We start from the raw sequence: 19,132 nt of genomic DNA, 5'->3' as shown, positions 1-19,132 counted from the left end.
CAGACAGCAGACGCTGTTCTTCGACATCAAACGTCTCAGAGCAGAATCTCACTTTCATGCCTCCTCTCTCTCTCTCTCTCTTCGTGTCACACACATACACACACGCCGTCACGCACGCACCCACAAACACAACAACGCACATTTCCTCTGATCTCGCTGCCAAAACTCAAAGACTTGGAAGGACTAACACACATACATGAGTAGGCACGAACACACCGACATGAACCTGAGCGCTAAAAAGTGAATTAAATTTCGTCAGCCATTGTCGAAACCTGCTCTGTGAGACGCAAGTACACGTTTCATGTGTGGATTGAAAATGATTCAGAATATTTTTTGTTCCCCTTTAAGACCGAATCGTGTCAAGCAGCATGTTGTTATCTACAGACAAAAACAGACACACGTGTTGTAAGCGCACATTACGTGAATCAGGGCTGTAACTAGCCATTATTTTCATAGTCGATTATTCTCATTTGATTGATTAGTTGTTTTGTTTATGGAATGTCAGAAATTATGGATTAGCTTTTCCCAAAGGCCACGATAATGTCCTCAAATGTCTTGTTTTGTCCACAGCTCCTAGATCTTCAGTTAACTGTCATAGAGGAGGGAAGAAAATCCAAGATTAATCAATTATCAAAACAGTTGCTTAGAAATGTAATAGTTGACAACAAATCAATTAATTGATTCATCATTGCAGCTCTAGAATAACTAATACATATATTACAGAAAAATGAAATTACTTGGAGCTCCTGTAATATGTACAGAGGTGAAATCAAAGGATAAACAATGAGAAAATGAGTAGGCAACATAACAAATTCAGATGCTATAATATACAGAGCACGACGGGTCACTGAAAGCTTTAGTGGATACTGAAGTGATGTGAATCATTATGCTGTGGCCCTCACAAGGAATATCTTTTGTACAAATGGTAGAGTTCAAGAGCATGGAGTATCAATGCCAAGAGACACTGGAGCTCTTCACTTGGTTTGTGGAGGCCAAACGCTTACTGACAGCTCAAACAAACTCTGGTATGTTTGCCTGCTTAGTTTGGTTCTTATGGGCCCGCATGAGAGCTCTCAGTCAGACTCCAACTGAACCACCTGAGCGAAAACATCTGAAAGGCTTGGGGTTTCGGTTCTAATCAGACTCTAATTGGCACCTTTTATTTGTGACGCGAAAGCAAAACAAAGCAGCGGCAGCAGCAGGATTGTGTGACTTGAGAATAAATTCCAAGGCTATACACTGAATTCATTTTATGGTCATGGGAACTGTCAAGGAAGCAATTTGAATAAGCAGTCTATACAATTATGCAAGATCATTTGTAAATGGCAACAGTAAATGGCAACAATGTATCATTGAGAGCAGTGAGAGCGACCTAAGACACTGCATGTTGTTGTATCGCTATTTGTCACCCATCCGCACACAAAGCTCCTCTGTACGGCCTTTTCAATCAAGATCGACTAGTTAATAAATTTAACGTTTTGCTAGTTAATCATTTCAGACTTTGGTATCGACTCCATTAGAGAGAAAACGGCAGAAAATAATTAAGAGCGATGTAAATGTCTCGATTAAACCTCTGCTTAGCTCCACTGAATAATGTAAAGGTCTCTTATTGGTGATGGATGAATAGTAACAGACAGAGATGGAGAGTGGACTCGGACAACAGACAAGATGGAGAGATATCACATAGAAATGATTGATAAGATGAAAAGTGATTCATCGACTCATCTTGACCCAGCGAGAGCTGCAAATTGAGCCACGGGTGGCGCGCCAACGAAGGTGAAATTGACTTCTAGCGTCTTAAGAAAGTTTAGAGGAGATTCTCGTGAAATAAATTGGCGCCGGGGGAAGTGAGCGAACCTGCGGGCGATGCATTCGCGGCATCTATGTCATCACATCTTTGTCAGCACAAACTGGTCCTCGTGTGCATGTGTGGGCCAACATCCACAGATTCGCTTTGCACACACACAAACTGCCCTCACCTTGATAGTAGGCTGACTTAAGATGCAGTATTGATTCAGAGAGCAGCTGCACCCTACGTTCACGTGTGTACATATGTGTGTGGTTCACGGAGTGGGCCATGTTTATTTGATGCAAGCACGTGCGTGTGTGTTTGTATCTGGCCGCTCCTCTGGAGAAAGTTGGTCGGCCCCTCTGCCCTTCAAAGTCATTTGGAATTCATCTGCAAGCCTGACCCTGACAGCTGTTTGTTTTTTCCTCTCCGGAGAGAGGAAGAGGAATGGAGGGATGGCGAGGGGGAAGGGGGAAGGGGTGTGGTTAATGAGTGAGAAAGTGATAGATATCGGAGAGGACAGAGTAAGAATGGAAGTGAGACTTGGGTGAAAAACTTGTGTGAAGTGGTGGTGGTGGAGGACTGTTTCCATTCCCAGCCTTTAGTGGTCTCAGGGCTGTTTGGCTTGTTGAGCATTTGAGACACACAGGACAATAAGTGGTGCTCTGAACGGCTTCCATTAGTATCCCTCATAGACCACTAGCTTGAATGTGTTGAATCTGTGCGGCAGCATGAATGCAAAGCAGGGGCGAGGCGGCGGAGTTAAAAAGGACACGAGGCTCTGTGAGCAATCCCTGGGTGTAAATATAGGTTTTTCATCAAAAAAGTCAAAGTTTACTGTATAAGTGTGTCATCTGGGATCAGCGCAGTAAAAAAAAAAGAAGTTTTTAAAGCATCTACAGCCGAGTGTGATGAAGAGGAAACCCAGTGGGATGGAGAGGTTTTTGTCTCATGTCTGTGTCGGGTGTAGGTGTAGGCGGATGAGTAAATGGACACGGAGGAGGGAGGAAGGATGCTGGGAGATGATGTGGAGAAAACGGCGGAGAACAACAGCGCCTAGGAGGACATGGGGAAGGAACGGGAGAGCAGGGGGAAGTCATAGGTGAAAGGAGAGCAGGAGGAGGGAGTGAGGGCGATAGGAGGCTCGTGATTGGATAAATGGGCAGAGAGGAGAGGTGTCAAGGGAGAGGTGCTATCCTATTTTTACACTTCTCCTTCTGGGAGCCCCTATTCTCTCGATCTATCCATCATAATGACAGAAACCCCCCCAAACTCACTTGTTTTCCCTTTTTTTTGTCTCCCTCCTTCTCCCGTTTCTCTCCCTCGCTATTCTCCTGCATATTCTTCTCTTCTGGATTTCATTTTTTTAAATCAGAAATTTCAAGGACGTCCACTGTAAATGAATTAATAGAGTGTACATTCTGCGAGCCGCTCACATAGAAATTGCTTATTGACTAACAATGACTATTTTAGGCATGCACAATTCACTCAGACAAAGAGCTCGCTCACACACACACACACACACACACACACTCTCCACATTTACAGTGTGCTCCTCCATCCAAGGCCGGTTCCACCTCTCAGAAGTTCCGTGCTCTTCCCCTGCGTTGTCACAAGCAATTAATTTGGCCATAGCTTGTGCGTATTGATCTGCATGGCATAGGCATTGTAATCTATTCGGTCTGGTAAAGAGGCAGCATTCATGCCCAGTAAAGAGCCAGCAAAGGACACACACACACACACATACACACACATGCATGAACACACTCTCTTCGGCTGGAAATCAATCCCTTGCTTCCAGGAAAATACTTGCATGCGTTCTTATACAATCGTAACTAATTACTATTGTGCATCATTTTCTTTCTCTTCACCCTCAAAAATAGAAATTAACGACTCTAAGGTTTGTTTTTTTGATGGACAAACTTCCTTGAGCTCCGAATTTTTGAGATTTTATGTGTGTGCTCTTGCATCACGCAGGGATACACACGAGCTTTGTATATGTTTGTACTGTGCTGTTTACTTACCCATGACAGGTTTGTTGCAGCGCTGCTTGTGTGTGTGCTCTTTGTTGGAGTCTGATTAAATATCCCCATAGAGGGATTCATCATCTTTATCAGGCAGAAAAGTGAAAATTACAAGCCCATCAATCCTCGTGTTTGATCTGGCTCTCCTCCTTCTCCTTCTGCGTCCTTTGCCTCCTCTCCTTCCCGTACCCAGGCTTTTATTTAGCCCGTTCTCCTCGGGCCCGCCGTGGCTGTGATGTCGGGAGGTCATTTGTCTCTATGTTAGAGCTGTCCTGTCCCTCGCTTATCCTGTCTGGCTCCTCCAAACCCTCTGGGCTCCTCATCATCTTCCAGATATCTGAGAGTCTGAAGTTTGTGTATTTTTTATTTGTGTTTTCTCTTTTCACTAGGGGCATTTACATCCGTGCATGTTGCTACTGGTCCTGTCCGACTACACCCATCTTTTGCTAGTGTTCTGTGAACTGCATGTTGAGCATCTAGAAAAAGTGAGCCCTCGAGGAAAGTTTTCACCCCACCTGAAGAAAACCAGACCGTTTAGCACTAAACTAGGAGTTAAAGGCAGCAGGCTTCCAAACAATAATTGGAGCTGCAAGATGAATGCTGTGTCACGCAATACAGCTTGACTGTGGTCAGGAGTTTAAAGCACTTTGTTTTTGAGCCTAAGTAGTGGCAGCTCCACCTGTTTGCCAATCACAATGAAAGCAGCAGGATTTCTACTCCCTGATAGGAAATGCTGCCTGACAGAATCGACTCAGAGGAAGAAAAGCAGCCGCGGGTAGCAACATTTTACTCAAGATATGGGAAAGGAGTAGAGGAAAGATAGACTTTTATCTAAGAAGTTTCGGTTTTTAAAAGTTTGCGCACTATCTCCAATCCAGTACTCATGAATTACAACTACACACACTTGTTGGAGTTGATCAAATGGTCTACTGATCTACCGATGCTGCCAGGTTAGGCGTCATTGTTTGCAGCAGGCTGATCACATACAGATGTTGATACAGATTGTTGTTTTTGTTGTTTTGTAACCTCATAGATTAATTAAATTGGCAGGGATACAGATGTTATTATGTTTACCGTATTTGCCATAATTTGATCTCAGTTTTGTTTTTACTCATGCAACACCACAAGCCATTTACTGGGCTCGCTGGAAACAACATTGTTGTGTGCCATGAGGCATATGTTTGACATTAACTTTGGTGTTTTGCTTTAATTGTCTTTACCTCTCATGGTTTTGGATTCTACACTGCTGCACCTAACTGCATTTTTTTTCCTTTAAAAAGATGTTTTACTTCTCCTCTGACTTTATTAAACCTAAATATGTAGGAATGTATTGAAGTGGGAATTCGATGGTGGACTTTTTTCTTTTTTCTTTTCTTCTGTCTTTGAGGTTCTTGTACATGTAAAATATCTTGATCTTGAATCTTGAAATATCTTGAAATATCTTGAATATCTGAAAATGAGCTTTATATGTCTCCTTTAATGTTTTGCATGTTAGGGGCTATGCATGAACAAATATCTATTCTTTTATCATTTGCCAAAAAAGACATTCACAGACAAATGGATGTTCCTCCGTTATCTTTTCAAAAGACATTAGTAAATGTTATAAAACTCAGATAACAAAAATCCAAAATGTCCAACCAATCCAACACTAATCCTAGATATAAGCATTAAGGAAATCCGCTTTACCGCAGTGACGGACAACATGAAAATCTTTAAAACTTCACAAATATGTCTTCAGTACAAAATTATTTTTAATAGCAAGTCTCATAAAATTAGAAAATATGTAATTAAAGTCTCAAACTAATAACACAGTTTTAAGTGAGTATATTTTGCTGTTTGATAATTTGTCAATTTTTCTTCAGAGATGCTCAACACATTACTGTCTTTATCCCAGTTAAGTCAAAACAGACATATTCAATTAATTGTTTTCATTCTTTTTTTAGTGTTAGATCAAATTTATTTCAAAATTGTATTTTAATGTTTTTTTATAGCTCTGGTAACCAAACAGCTTTGATTTGTGGGCCAATAAGCCTGCCAATCACGCAGACAGGTTGCTCTTTGTGCACACCATGCTGACCTGCTCTTGACAATGTGCTTTGTCAAAAGAACGACATTTGAATCACACCAGAGGTGTGAAGGTCAAAACGTGAGGCTCCCCGCTGAGGAGAAACTGAGAAACCAGGACGGCTCTCCACACTTTCCGCTGCGAGGCGAAAAACTTCTCTCACTCCTCTTTTTATTTCACCAAATCCCTTCTTTTGGCATCTCATGAAACACGACCCATCTGTGTGCGCCTGTGCTGCTCGCTCAAGTCAAACAGTCAGATGAGCGTGGAGATGAAGGCTATTTGATGTGGTTTTGTCAGTGTGGTGTGTGTCTGTGGTGCAGGGTTCAAATTGCTTATTTGAATTTGTGAGCTCCACAAGAATTAGAGAAAGCACTCAACCTCCAGCCTCAATCCCCTTTTTTGCTTTTTAAATCAGCTTTCACAAACACCCTCTGCTGCTCTTTCCATTCATCCATCTATCTTATTTTTTCACAATTTTTTATTTTTTTTCCAGTAATTTCCATGGCGAGGAGGAGATGTTATGGCCACAATCAGTTGCTTGGAATATGGAGCTATACCAAAATGAACTCTTAACACACAACATAAATCAGCACAAATTCAAACAGCAGTATTGTTTTCGCCATACTGAGCAAAGGATTTCTCTCTCTTGTTGTCACATCAGCTACAGTATAATGCATGTGTGGCTTGCTTTGTTTTCCATTGTAGTTAAATTCAACAGTGTGAAAAGCCTCCAAAGTCACTGCTGGGAAAGGAAAACATCTGCTAAATGGTCACTTCTCGCTCTCAGAACCATAGCTGAACCAGGCTTTACCTGGTGTGTGCCTCAGCGTGAATGCCTACGCCTTGGCACCCGTGAGTGTGTGTGTGTGTGTGTGTGTGTGTGTGTGTGTGTGTGCGTGTGTGTGCATTTGGCAGTGCACAAACCCTGGCTAACCCCCTCTGTGCTGCCCAATGTCCTGTCTCTGAAGAGCTATGACCATTAAGCAGCTGTTCACTTCTAAAGCCACAGAAAAAAATGAGAGCGCTGCGAGAATGCAAATGAGACTCGGTATGCGCCAAAACTTCTCCAGAGGGACTCACCGTTAGGTCACAGGCACACAGGAGCACATACTGTACAGTGCATACGCTGGCACATGCACAACAGTTGCATGTACGCACACACGTGCAGCTAGGTGAGACTCCCTATTATGTAGTGCAAGGATTCTCTTGAGTATCAGATGATCTTGCTGTAACTACATTTCTCTTGGAATTGGAAAGCAGAGGCTTTAGAGTCCAATACATCTGATTAAACAGACTCCAGGTACGGGCTTCTTCTACTGTAACTACCTGTCTCAAGCAACACTTTCCCATTTGTGTTACAGTTTGATGTAGTGCCTCTCTTTTTCGCTGTAATTGTTTGATACACAGTCTATTAGGATGTGAGTGTTATTACAAAGAAGGAGAGTATCACGCTGTGCGCCGAAACAAGGACATTGTTCTGAGGACACTTCAGATTTGTTCATAAAGCGGCTGCTTTGTGGAGCTGTCCGTGGTGCTGAAACCAGTCTTGAAGGTGAAGGGAGGACAGAGAGTCAGGGTTTTTTTTTTTCCAATGTTTTCTGGTCACAAACAGCAAAAAAAAAAAAAAAAATGTGCAAACGCTCTGTTGATCTCCATGGGCTTGGAATGAGTGTAAAAGTGTCGACAAACGGCTGAAAATGTCGACAAAGGAACGACAACAAGCGGCTTGTAGGTTTTCGTTTAGGCCCGTTTGCAGCTCAGGTCGCGGCGATGTGCATTACTCCCTCTTTTTTCCCTGAGATGTGATTAGTGTACAGCAGAGTCAGCCTCTGGGTAATGAGAATATATGGTGAAAGGTATAAAGCATCTGATGTTATTTTTTCCGTGGCCTAGTTTTATTTATACTCAGACTCACAGCGGGCTGACACTAGTCATTCAATTTGTGGTGTTTTGTATTTGTGTCCATGGACTTCTGTCTGTGTGCGAGTGTGCGTGTACTCCTTGCGCTCCCTCCCTAATAAGAGCTTAACCTTATTAATCACATTAGTGTGCTGAGGGTGGCTCCGGCGACACTCGCACATGCTCGCGCAGACACGGCGACACACGCTCAGACATGCGCACACAGGCAGAGCCATGTCAATCTGTCATTAGTTAATAGCTCATTAGCACAAGGTGATTAATTACCCTGACAGGGTGTGGGCATGACAAGGATGGGGGGGATTGAAAGAGGAAGGAAAAGGACCATGGAGACAACAAGGGTTTTCGCTGAGGGAAAAGAGTCGGGGAAGGAGGGGAGGGTAGTGATGAAGAAACGGTTACCCCCTTTTGCTTCTCTTGGTCTCACCGCTATCGATTCTGGACTCGGGAGCCCGCTGCAAGGGCCGTTCATGCATGAGTGTGCGCATGTGTGTGCGTATTCGTTCTCCTGGAGGTGTTTTGCTGGGCTGTGTTTTTTCCCCGTGTCTCGCGGGGATCAGCTGTAAAGGTTAACTAGTCTTTTCTTAAGCTTTCAGCCTCATGACAAATGACCATGTTCAACCCATGGGGGCACCTTACAGCACACCTTCTCTCTCCATCTATTCCCCACCCTCTCTTCGCAATCTCTCCCCCTCCGCTTCGCCCGCTCTCCCTTTGGTGTCTCAGTTCAGGTAGGAGGTGGAGAAGCAGGAGGGGAACATGAGAAGGTAAGGAGGGAGAAAGAACAAAAAACTGTTACTGGAGGGAAGAAAGGGATGTATTGGGAGTAAAAAAAAATTGAAAAGAAAAAGCCAGATACCATGCTACAAGTGTGTGTATGGACAGCTTGCAGTTGAAACTGCCTAGTTTGAGTTTCAGAAAGCCAGCATTAACCAAAGAGTATAATAATGAGATGAGGAAAAAGAGGTTAAATCTGCATAATAGGCCTAAAGAGCAGAGGTTTTGCTTCTCGTACTGTTACACGATTCTTGCTCACCTCAGTCTGCACGACCTTTACATATGCGCTCCTTAACACATCGTTCTTCTCTTTACATCCTACCTGCCTCATGACCTCCACATTGGAGTGTATCTTGCTGAATGGACTCTGCAGTGAATCACGCTGAGTGGGAGCTTCTGTATAGCCCCACATATACATTTAATATATACGGTTATACAGATATGCCAGGTATAATGATGCTGAATGGCATTGATAAATAACCTGCATGAGAAAATGTATCACTCTATGTTCACGTGCGTGTGTGTGTGTGTGTATGCATATGTGCACGGGGGCCTCGTGTGTATGTGTGTGTACGTGTGCATGATGGAGTATTACAAGGTGTTGTCAAGAAAGCAATTTGTTTCTGTCTCAGATGGGTTTTTTTATCATGACAAATTGACGTGCACCTCATCTAGAGATCCAGCGTCTCCTCCTGCGCTCCCGCTGATTCTACCTGGGCCGCACTCTCAACTTTAATATGATGAAGTCATAGCTGCAAACCGCCCCCCATCCGCCCTCCTCCCCTCTCTCAGCCTCAACACCTGTGTATGAAAGTGTGCGTGCGCCAAGGGAGCATACAGCAGCCCGGGTTTGTGAGTGTACATCTCTTGATCTATGCATACATATGTGCGAGCATGTGCGTACGTGCTCACACATGGCAACCGCGAACGTGTGTGCGCGCCGGGGTGCCGCGGCGTTGCTGCGTTGTGTGCATCTGTGACTCGTTGAGGATGATAGATTGCGTCTGAGAATGTCACATGAAGAGGTAGAGAGCGAGGCTGACAGCGGCCCTCTGGAGCGGTGGCTCATGGGTTGGCCTTTACCGCTCATCTCCTCCTCCCTCTTCACTATACAGTACACACCGCTCTCGACACACACACACACACACACACACACCTGCCTTTTGTCAGCCATAGTCTTACCTCTGAATCTACCGGCAGCTCAGTGCCTGTCAGTGTGTGTTTTCGCTCCTAGATCAATGTCTACTTTTGTTTCTGTGTCAGCATTCTTCGAGGAACCTTCACTTTCCAGACAAAAACACACTAATACTCCAGACAATGTCTCCATTAACTCGCTTAAATATCATTCTTCTTAGTCATGTAGAATTATGCCTAAGTGCACACTAAATGATGAACAGCTTCGATGATGCAGGCCTGTCTCGATGCATAATGTCTAATAAGTGACTTAAGCGATGTGTCAAATGCTTACTGAATGTTGATCAATGTGTTCAGTAATGTGGGATTATGTTAATATCTCCGAGCTGGAGATGCCCTCAGCCTGTTGGTTGATAGGTGACATGATGTCTGCCCTCTGCTGGGCGCTGTGAGGACCTTCACTCACCTGGTAACCTGCCACCTGAGCTGGTGGCTGAGGAGACGGAGAGAGGAGTCTCCTAATTTAGCTATTCTGATGTGCGATGCTTCAGTTTATCCATGCCTCTCTAGTTAGAGGACAAAATCATTTATCATTTATCCCGAAATGAAAAATGGATTGGATTTCTCCTTCATTTGATGTTTGGTTGCAGGGCAGGAGTTCTCTTCTCCTGCATTGTTTGACATTGTTCTTCCCCTGTTTGCGAGCGCGCCCATGTGAGATCTGACATATTACTGGCCTCATCGCCGCAGTGTCCTCTGCCCTTCCTCCCTCCCCCGCGCTCCGCTTCACCGCCTTGTCTTTTCTCCTTCTACCCCCGTCTTCCCTCTCCGTCCACCTTGCCTCGTCCCCTCCTCTCCTCTCCTCTCGCCAGCCGTACCCTCCTGTCTCCTGTGTCTCATTTTTATCCTTTTCTCCTCTCTCTCTCTTTCTCTTTCTCTTTCCCCTTCGCCTTTGATGTGCATGCTTTGTCACATTCCCATGATTCTGTCACTCTTTCACTCTCTAGCGCTCGTGGGCTCCATCGCTTTCACCCGCCCTTGTTGCCACCTCCTCCTCCTCGTCCTCCTCCTCCTCCCTCTATCCGCCACTACACTCTCCCTCTTTCACTGTCTCACCCCTACCCCTTTTTCTCTCTCCCTTTGGCTCATTCGTTAGCTCCCGCTGTCGTCCTTCCTCCCCCTCCATCTCGGTGGTACGGCGCTGCTGGGAGAGAGAGAGAGAGAGAGAGAGCGAGCAAGGAGGAGAGAGAGAGAGCGGGTGTGTGTGTATGTGTTGAGTCTGCTCTCAGTCTCAGCTGTGGGCAGATGGAGGATGGAGCCGCAGCCACATCTCTCCTTCTCTTCTGCTCTGCCTGCCACAGGCTGAAAGGCACTCTCTTTTTCACTCTCAGTGTCTTCTCATCCATCCATTCCCCTACGCCCGAGCTGGCCTTGATCTGTGACGGATTGAGCAAAAAACAGGACTGAGGACTAAAAACAGGAGGGAGACAAAAAGACCTGCAGTCTCCCGGAAAAAGAGGGGAAAGCAGTGCAGGGCATTGCGCTCATCCTTTTTCCCTCCGGTGTTTTGGTGTGTGGGGCTCGTCTCTGCAGTGCAACAGCTACACGTGCGCAAGTGTGTCGATCCACACACTGCGTGAGCGTGTGTGTCTCAGCGCTCCTGCTCCATCTCCCTCTCTCTCTTTCTCTCTCTCCTCCTGCGCGGTGCTCCAGCACTCAGCTAGCGGATTGTGCTTCACAGAGCTCACTGCAAACAGACGGAGAGGGGAGAAGAAAGGGGAACAAGAGTGAAAGAAGAAGAACACCGGCGAGGGAGGGAGAGACAACAGGCAGCAAGGACTTTGTCAAAAGGGGGGAGAACAGGTCGCAAAAAGATTGAGAATCAAGAAAAGAGGACTCTTCAGGGAGCGGAGAGGAGTGGAGTGTGGAGGAGAGGAGATAAGGGTAGAGGGTTAATCAGAAATAGAGACAAGTACGGAGCGATGCATCACTCAGGCAACACAGGAAGAACCAAGACCCTCTCTCATGAGACAGGTAAGACCCTCGGATGTTTCTTTGTCACCGCAGCGGCCAGATGGCATTGTGCTTTATTCTCTCCAGACAACAGTGTATGGAACAATAGAGGATCGCTGTAACTTGACTAGAGCCAATCCCTGTGTCTCCTCTGCTGTGGGTGAACACACACACGCTCAAACAGAAAAACCATCTTTCAACCTATGCATCTCGGATTGCAGCACCTCGCTGTAATGTAGGTTACATGCACATACGGCGGGGTGTGCGTGTGTGTTTGTGTGTGTGTGAGAATGTGTGTACGAGGTGGAGGCGGTGATCAAACAGCATACATCTGAATAGAACTTGGCTTTGATGTGCGCTTGAAGTTATGATTGGCATCCGCGAATGCCAGTACGCGCCGTATCTATGCGATTCTGGGCGCCTGTGATTGTGTGTGTGTCCGTGTGGGTTTATCGGTCATTGATTTGAAGTCGGTGCGTACCTAAGTGCGCCCTTGCGTATCGGCCCCCAGCTTTCTGGTGAGCATATTCCAGTTGATGGTAATTACAGTGATTGACAGGTAGCTGATGGCGAGAAACGGACGGGACACCCGTTGCCCCCGTTCCACTCCGATCTATCATTTATTCATGCGTGTCGTTCCTCAGTATTTACAAGGTTATTTCGAGGTATTTGCCTTTCTAATTCAACGCTGATTAATTGATTGAATATTTAGATGTGATGTGGATTTGATTTAAAAATCAAAATGGTCTGATTTGTTGCGAGTGCGAATGCGCAGGTTATTTGAGAACAGCAGGGGTTGCGGTGTTTGACAAAACAGTTTGACCTCAAGGAAAAAAAGGTTAAGTGTGTCTGCAGTATATCCGTGTCTATGTGTGTGTTTGCGCTTGTGTGCGCGGCATATAATAGTTGTTTGATTGCTTTGTGGGTGTGAGGGGATTGCTAGCACTCGTCAAGCTAATCAAACAGTTCCCACAGACAATCACAACATGGCACACACCCCTCTCAGCAACTCCGACACATCTGCCTCCTATCTGAACAAACGTTTTTGAATTTACAAGCTAGACAGGCGTAATATGGGGTTGTTGTTTTTTTTATCCGAAAACATAAAGGCAACATTGTCTAAGGAAATACAGGCCTTTCACAAGCTCTCACACTTGTACACACACAGGCTCCCTGAACCGCCCACACACACAAAGACACCCACCAACACATACACACACACACATCTGTTACACGGATCCGGCCCAGCGGTGGATAAATGTGCCTTTCTGATTGCTGCCACAGACAGGACGTGATTGGCATGGCAGACCAGGGAATTAGCCATGGTTTCCATGGTGACTAATTAGGAGGGTCCTGACTGGTGGGTTTATGAAGACAGATGACAGATCAGTTGTTCACTTCCTGCTTTACGGAGCGGGTGGTCCCATTGGCTGGTGGGACCCCCCGCCGTCTTAGACAGACAGACCCTCTGCAGGCCACCTCGCACGTGTTCAGCTGTCACCAAACATGCAAATGTGACATGAAATTAAATGTTATCCCGAGCCAGCAGATACTTTTGAATCTCAGGAACACACACATTCACTGTAACTTGCACTGATAGCGGACTGATAGATTGATACAAGTCTGGTGTTTCCACATTGGAGCAGCCACTCCCTCACACAGTAAACACCCACGTGGTCAGCTGTAGGCTAAAACCACACTACACGTACGCATATTTAGAGACTCATTGAGGAGACACCCATCTCATGTGACAACAGACACGTCAGACGGAAACACACACACACACACACACACACACACACACACACACACTCGTGCTGATTATGCTGCTATAGGGCATGTGAGAGAGAAATAGGTGTGATTGGGTCCATCTGTGGCAGAGAAAGAGGGAGAGAGAGACAGGGAGAGCTCCATCTGTGGACACCTGCCCTTCCTCCAGGCTACCGTCCCTTTTCCCTCTGAACTGCCAACAAGATCTGTGGTTGCACAGGTGCGCGCGTGTCTGCGTGTTTTCGCAAATGCGGGAAGGGTGTGTTTGTGGGTTTTTGTTTTTTTCTTCTTCTTTCTTCTTTTTTTTTTTAGATCTTGTTGTGACGAATTTCACAGCGACTCTGGTTGATTTGAGCCGCCCACCAACACCCCACCCACCCATCCCACCCCCACCATTCCTCCTCTCTTTCACAAAAAGTCAAAAATCAAAAGAGGGGCTCTCGCTGAATAATGTGTGAGTGTAAACGTCACTCCTCATCTGGCATTTGGTTTTAACTTGAGGATAAGTTATCATTTTTATTTTATTTCATTTCATTTTTTTTAATTTCCTCTCTTCCACTGCGAGCATTTTGAGGTGCCACAGCAGGAAAAGCACAGGTGTATTTAATAACACTAACGGGGTCGGCATTCCATGAAGGTGCTCCAGATTGGGGACTTTGGTATTGTGTATGCTTGTTTACTGGCATGGCTTACTGGGACATCATTAATGTTATTAGCCACACCTGTGCTTCTCCTGCGCTGACTAATTAAAATGTATGGCGCGTAAAATAAAAGGAGTTTTATACTGTATGCTTTTTGGCTCGAAGAGCGTCATGCTCATGGGTGCACAAACAGGATTTCTTTTTTCCCTATTCTTTTTTTTTCTTTTTTGGCCTACAACCAATAACATACTACAACTACCAAGTGATACTCGGTGTACCATGAATAATTGATGCTTCTGGACAAAAGCAATCCAGCCTACAAACACACTGTTGGACACCTTAAAAACACACTGCCAGAAAAATTGGTGATAACAGGTAGAGGAGAGTGAGCCCTCCCTTCCCTTTCATTCAGCTTTCCCTCTTTCTCCCTCCCTCTCTCTCTCTCTCAGTCAGGCACCAGCTCCACCTAATGGCCTCTACAGGTACTGAGACCTCACATCCACACACACACACACACACACACACACACACACACAGTGAGTGACACAGGCTGACATGGACACACAAACACACTTTGATTAAAATGGCTCGAGCACGATTTCATTTCAGTGCGACGGAGAGCCGAGGTAGTTAGAAAGCCACTGAGATAATGGCCGTGATTTATTTATTTATTTATCTTTTCGGGTCGGACGCTATTTATTGGAACAGGAGCCCTCCACGCCACGCGGGGAGCGAGGCGGAGGGGAGAAGAGGACACAAAGGGAGAGGTGATTGGAAGAGGCACAGAGTGGGAGAGAGAAAAAATAGCAAAGCGATTGAAGAAGACGTGCGTGTCACGGCTAAACAAATAAGCATGTGTGGGAACAGATGGTAATAAAGTTCTCTGTTATAAGACTAGTGGCTCATACGCGCGCACACACACACACACGCATGCGGAGACACACACAGACCCACACATGCTCAGCTTGATTATGCGGAGTATTGGGCCGTGAGTCATTAAGACTTTGCCTCAGTGAAGCTGACTCGAAAGTGAGCAACGACAGTCATCTACAAAGGCCGGTCACAAGCAGTCATCTCTCTTTCTCCCTTCCCTCTCTTTACTCCGTCCATCTGTCTCTGTCTGCTTCGCTCCCTCTGCCTCTTTGTTTCCACCTATTTTGGCCTCTTTACCCACTCCTCTATTCTCTCAACCCACTGCTTCTCCCCTTCTTCCTCCATCATCGTCTTTCTTCGCTGTACTTTCCCTCTCTGTTCCCCTCCCGCTTTAGAAGAATTAGTTTTTCTCTGCCTTCAGTTTCCCATCCAGCGTTCTTTAAGCCAAATGCGTGTGTATATATATAAATGTGTGTGTGTGTGTGTCGATGTGTGAGGGCGATGTGTCCTCAATCTCAGTGAAAGCATTTGTTTCCCTCTGCCAGTGGAGATAGATTATGTATTTCACTCCTTCTTCTCGCATTGGGTTTTTTTTTTCTCTCTCCCTCCATCACACGTTTTGTCCTCCCTACTCAAGGTCAGTTGGAAGATTGCTTTCAGCCCCCTGTGTCCTCCCCGACGCACTATGCTTTATTGTGTGGATGGCCGTCAGCGCCTGTGCGTTTGCGTATAATATGTGTGGTTTGATGGCTTTGTGTGCATGTTTGAAAATCATGGAAAAGGGGTTGGGTTTTTATGCGACTGCGCCGGCGACAGCCGTGGCCGGAGGCATTATGTTTTCAGGTGGTCCATCCATCCATCCATCCCATTCTCGTGGATGCAATATCTCAGGAATGCTCTGAGGGAATTTCTTCCCATTTGGCACAAACATCCATTTGGACTCGAAAAATAACTGTTTAGATATTGGTGATGTGTTCACAAAACACATGTTTGGCAAAACCTCAAGAATTCATCGCTAATTATGACAACAATTTCACACAATTGGTGACAGTAATCTTGAACACACTAATCACCTTGATACTGTGCCGATTGTATAGATGGTCTGTGCTGCCAGTTTGAACATGTGTGTGAAGCGTCCGTGTTTTAGGATCTCTTTAGAGTATTGTCGGCTGTCACGACTCCAACTTTGCTCCACTTTTCGTTCTCTTTTTCTTCGCTGCAAAAATAGTCTCGGTGAAGATAACATGTTTCTCAGTGGAAATGATTCACCAGAATAATGATAACTTTCATTTTGCCAAGAACTACACTTACTACCTTTTATGAAATTCAAAGTCTTCACTACATGCTGCATATTATATAAGTCGGGATCAGACATGGATTCTAACTGCAACTTGACTGGTTTGGTCGAGGCGTACAACCGCGAGTCTATTGTAGAGTATTGTTCAATCTGTCCCGTCTCTCAACCTGTGGTTGGTTGCATGTGCGTGATTGTGTGTGTCACGCTGATGGAAAAGCAGTCAGCCGGCAGTCAATCTCAGTTTTCGAGTCAGTTTGAAGGTAAGGAAATGGAAAAGGAAAGGAAATCGTTAAGATTAACACGGCTGATATTAAAACGTTAGGAGCTTAGACTGTTTTTTTATTGAGCCGACTTTAAATGTAAAATGTTTCGAAAAGGTTTCCTCGCAAATTTTATGGATGCATTTCCCTACGTTAATATTTAATGCACTTATTGATTTCTTGATTGCGTGTGTGTGGCGTGTGTGTGTGTTTGTGTCTGGTAGGGAGTGTGTGGCTGTTTTTTGTATGGACGGTTGGAGGTATTAATTTTCACAGTGGTGATTTGGGTGAGTAAAGGGCTGGCAAGCTAACTGGTGTTCTCAGCATGCTTTTGAGTGCGTGTGTGTGTGGTTGTGTGTGTGTGTGTATGTGTATGTGTCTGATCAGCGAGCTGGCTGGTTTTATGCTTCACTACCCTGGCTGCTCATCCATGTGTACCATCTGCATGTGGCGCTGCCATGTGTGTCACCTATACCCCAACACATCCCACTCCTCTCATATCTCTAACCATCCCTCCATCCACACCTGACGCCGTCTAGTTATTGTCCTCTTATCTCCGGCTTTTTCTGCTTCCATTTGAAAAGCCAATTTATAAAAAGAAAAAGAAAACAAAAGCTGACATCGCAGTTAATTTAAATCCTTTCACTTATTTTTCGCCTCATATTAATAAAGAAGATGAATATTTTTACATAGTTATTCATCATCTTCATTCACCTTTTAATTTTCCTCTAAGCACGAAACCATCATACTCTCAATCAGAGCAGCTGCGTAGTATGCAGTGTTGTTCCATTTGTTAGCTATGCAACGCTAACACTCTAAGTGATCGATCCGTGCCAGAGCTAACTATGTGACAGATGAAAGTGTCACAATCACAGTCATGCTGAAGTGACAAATTGATCCCAGCATTTCTGCTGGAAAGGAGGTTTTGTCTTAGGCTTGCCATCGTTCATTTACACATCCTCATTATACCTTCTGGGGTAGCAGCGACAGCGGTGACTCATTGACTCATCACGGCGTTGTTTGTAAACTCGAAACCCGACTAACCATTCTCCATTCCATTCTTCATCTTATCTAATGTTCCCCATTTCTCTGCTATCTCTGCTGCCTCTCTGCTGCTGCTGCTGCTGCTGCTGCCTCCCGTCCACGCTTCCTCCTTCACAGCACCTCCCTTCATCTTTAATATCCTTCTGCCCAAAACACTGACTCGAGCTTCCTGAACTATTCACCCCTTCTTTTGTTCTCTCTCCTGCAGCTCTTCTTCCCTTCTCCCGACTCTCCTCAGGTCTGCGATATTAACATAAAAAAAGGAGGAGAGACTACCTCTCCTCCAGCCCCAGACTGTGAGTCACTCCGCCCCGCCAGCTACTGGCTGCATCCCTGGCTGTCACGTCGCGACAGATGTGAAACCGATTTTAAGGGATGGGGTGAGGACAATGGCTCACGCCTTAGAGAGTCTGCACCCGGCAGTTTCAAAGAGCAGGGCTTCTGCTGAAGACAGGTTGTTTGCTGTGCTGCCTCTGGAGCAAAAATAGGTCAAATATAGGATTGTTTCACAAGCGCCGAAAGGGAGTTGTTTTTGTTAAGCAACGGTAGAAATCCTTTTGTGAGTGGAGGAGCTGTCCTCATGCAATTATGTCTCTGCCCTTGTTGTGTCAGGGCATCCTTTACAGCAGTTATTCACAGGGGTGTTATACACAAGGGGGTGAGTGGAAAGATAGTGAAGTCGCTAAAATTTGATTAAAAAGTCTTTTGAACTATGCAGTTGAGTCGCACCAGAGTAATATCTTGCATGTTGATATTGCGAAGGCATAAAATAGGCTTGCCATGGTAGTTGGTGTTACCAGTGTTGCACACATTTCACACATCACGTGACGAGAGTGAGCGTTAAGGGCGAGACGATGGCCGAGGATTTGTCGGAGAGCAGATGTGCCTTTATGGCAATTTCGGATTTAAACCCAAAACTAATACACGGGAACATGATAACAGTAATGAGGGTAAAGGAGTGGAATAACTGAAGGCTGCTTCCTGAAATATAAAAAAAAAAGTTAGCTTATTCTGAAATGGTATTTATGAAAAAGAAAAATTATGCTTAAACTGTGAAAATACTAACCTTCACCCAATGGATAATAATGAAATAGCTCGCTTAAAGAAAAGGGTAAATGGTGAAAAGCTTGAAGTAAAATCAGTTGAAATAACTAGCTTGAACTGATGGTCGAATGGTGAAATGGCTTGCTAAAAGTGATGCGTAAATGGTGAATGGCTAAAAGGTTTGCACAGACAGTTGAAATAACTCACTTAAAGTAATGGATAAACGGCGAATAGCAAAAAGTATTACAAAAACAGCTGAAACAATGAGCTGAAATGGATGGTCAAATGGTGAAATAGTGGTTCTAGCACAAAGGACCAACCGAAGATAATCTAGTTTAAAATCAAACGAACCTATTCATGGTGTCGATGTAGGGTACTTGAGTTCATCTGACGGGGAGGTTCTGTAAGTCAGACGAAAAAAGTATGAAGTACATTCATTCCCTGCTGTCACATTCATTTTTTTAGAAAGATATCGATTACG

General features: G+C 45.0%; 1 protein-coding gene across 5 annotated transcripts in view; it reads left to right on the top strand.

The window, feature by feature from the left end:
• tenm2a (teneurin transmembrane protein 2a) overlaps window positions 1-19,132 on the top strand; it is a 233,315-nt gene that overhangs the window by 107,711 nt on the left and 106,472 nt on the right. For 2 of the 5 annotated variants that reach the window (XM_084352215.1, XM_084352213.1), the window contains exon 1: window positions 10,924-11,743. The exons of the other annotated variants lie outside the window; for them this stretch is intronic. In XM_084352215.1, the coding sequence (XP_084208341.1) occupies window positions 11,692-11,743 (52 nt within the window). In that variant the 5' untranslated portion in view covers window positions 10,924-11,691. Of the gene's footprint in view, window positions 1-10,923; window positions 11,744-19,132 lie in introns of those variants that run through there. 5 annotated transcript variants of the gene reach the window in all.

The sequence above is a fragment of the Pagrus pagrus genome (genome assembly GCF_965226575.1).
Source record: "Pagrus pagrus genome assembly, chromosome: 5".
Classification (NCBI taxonomy): domain Eukaryota; kingdom Metazoa; phylum Chordata; class Actinopteri; order Spariformes; family Sparidae; genus Pagrus; species Pagrus pagrus.
Note: the sequence above shows the minus strand (reverse complement) of the source record. Positions and strands in the feature narration are given on the sequence as shown.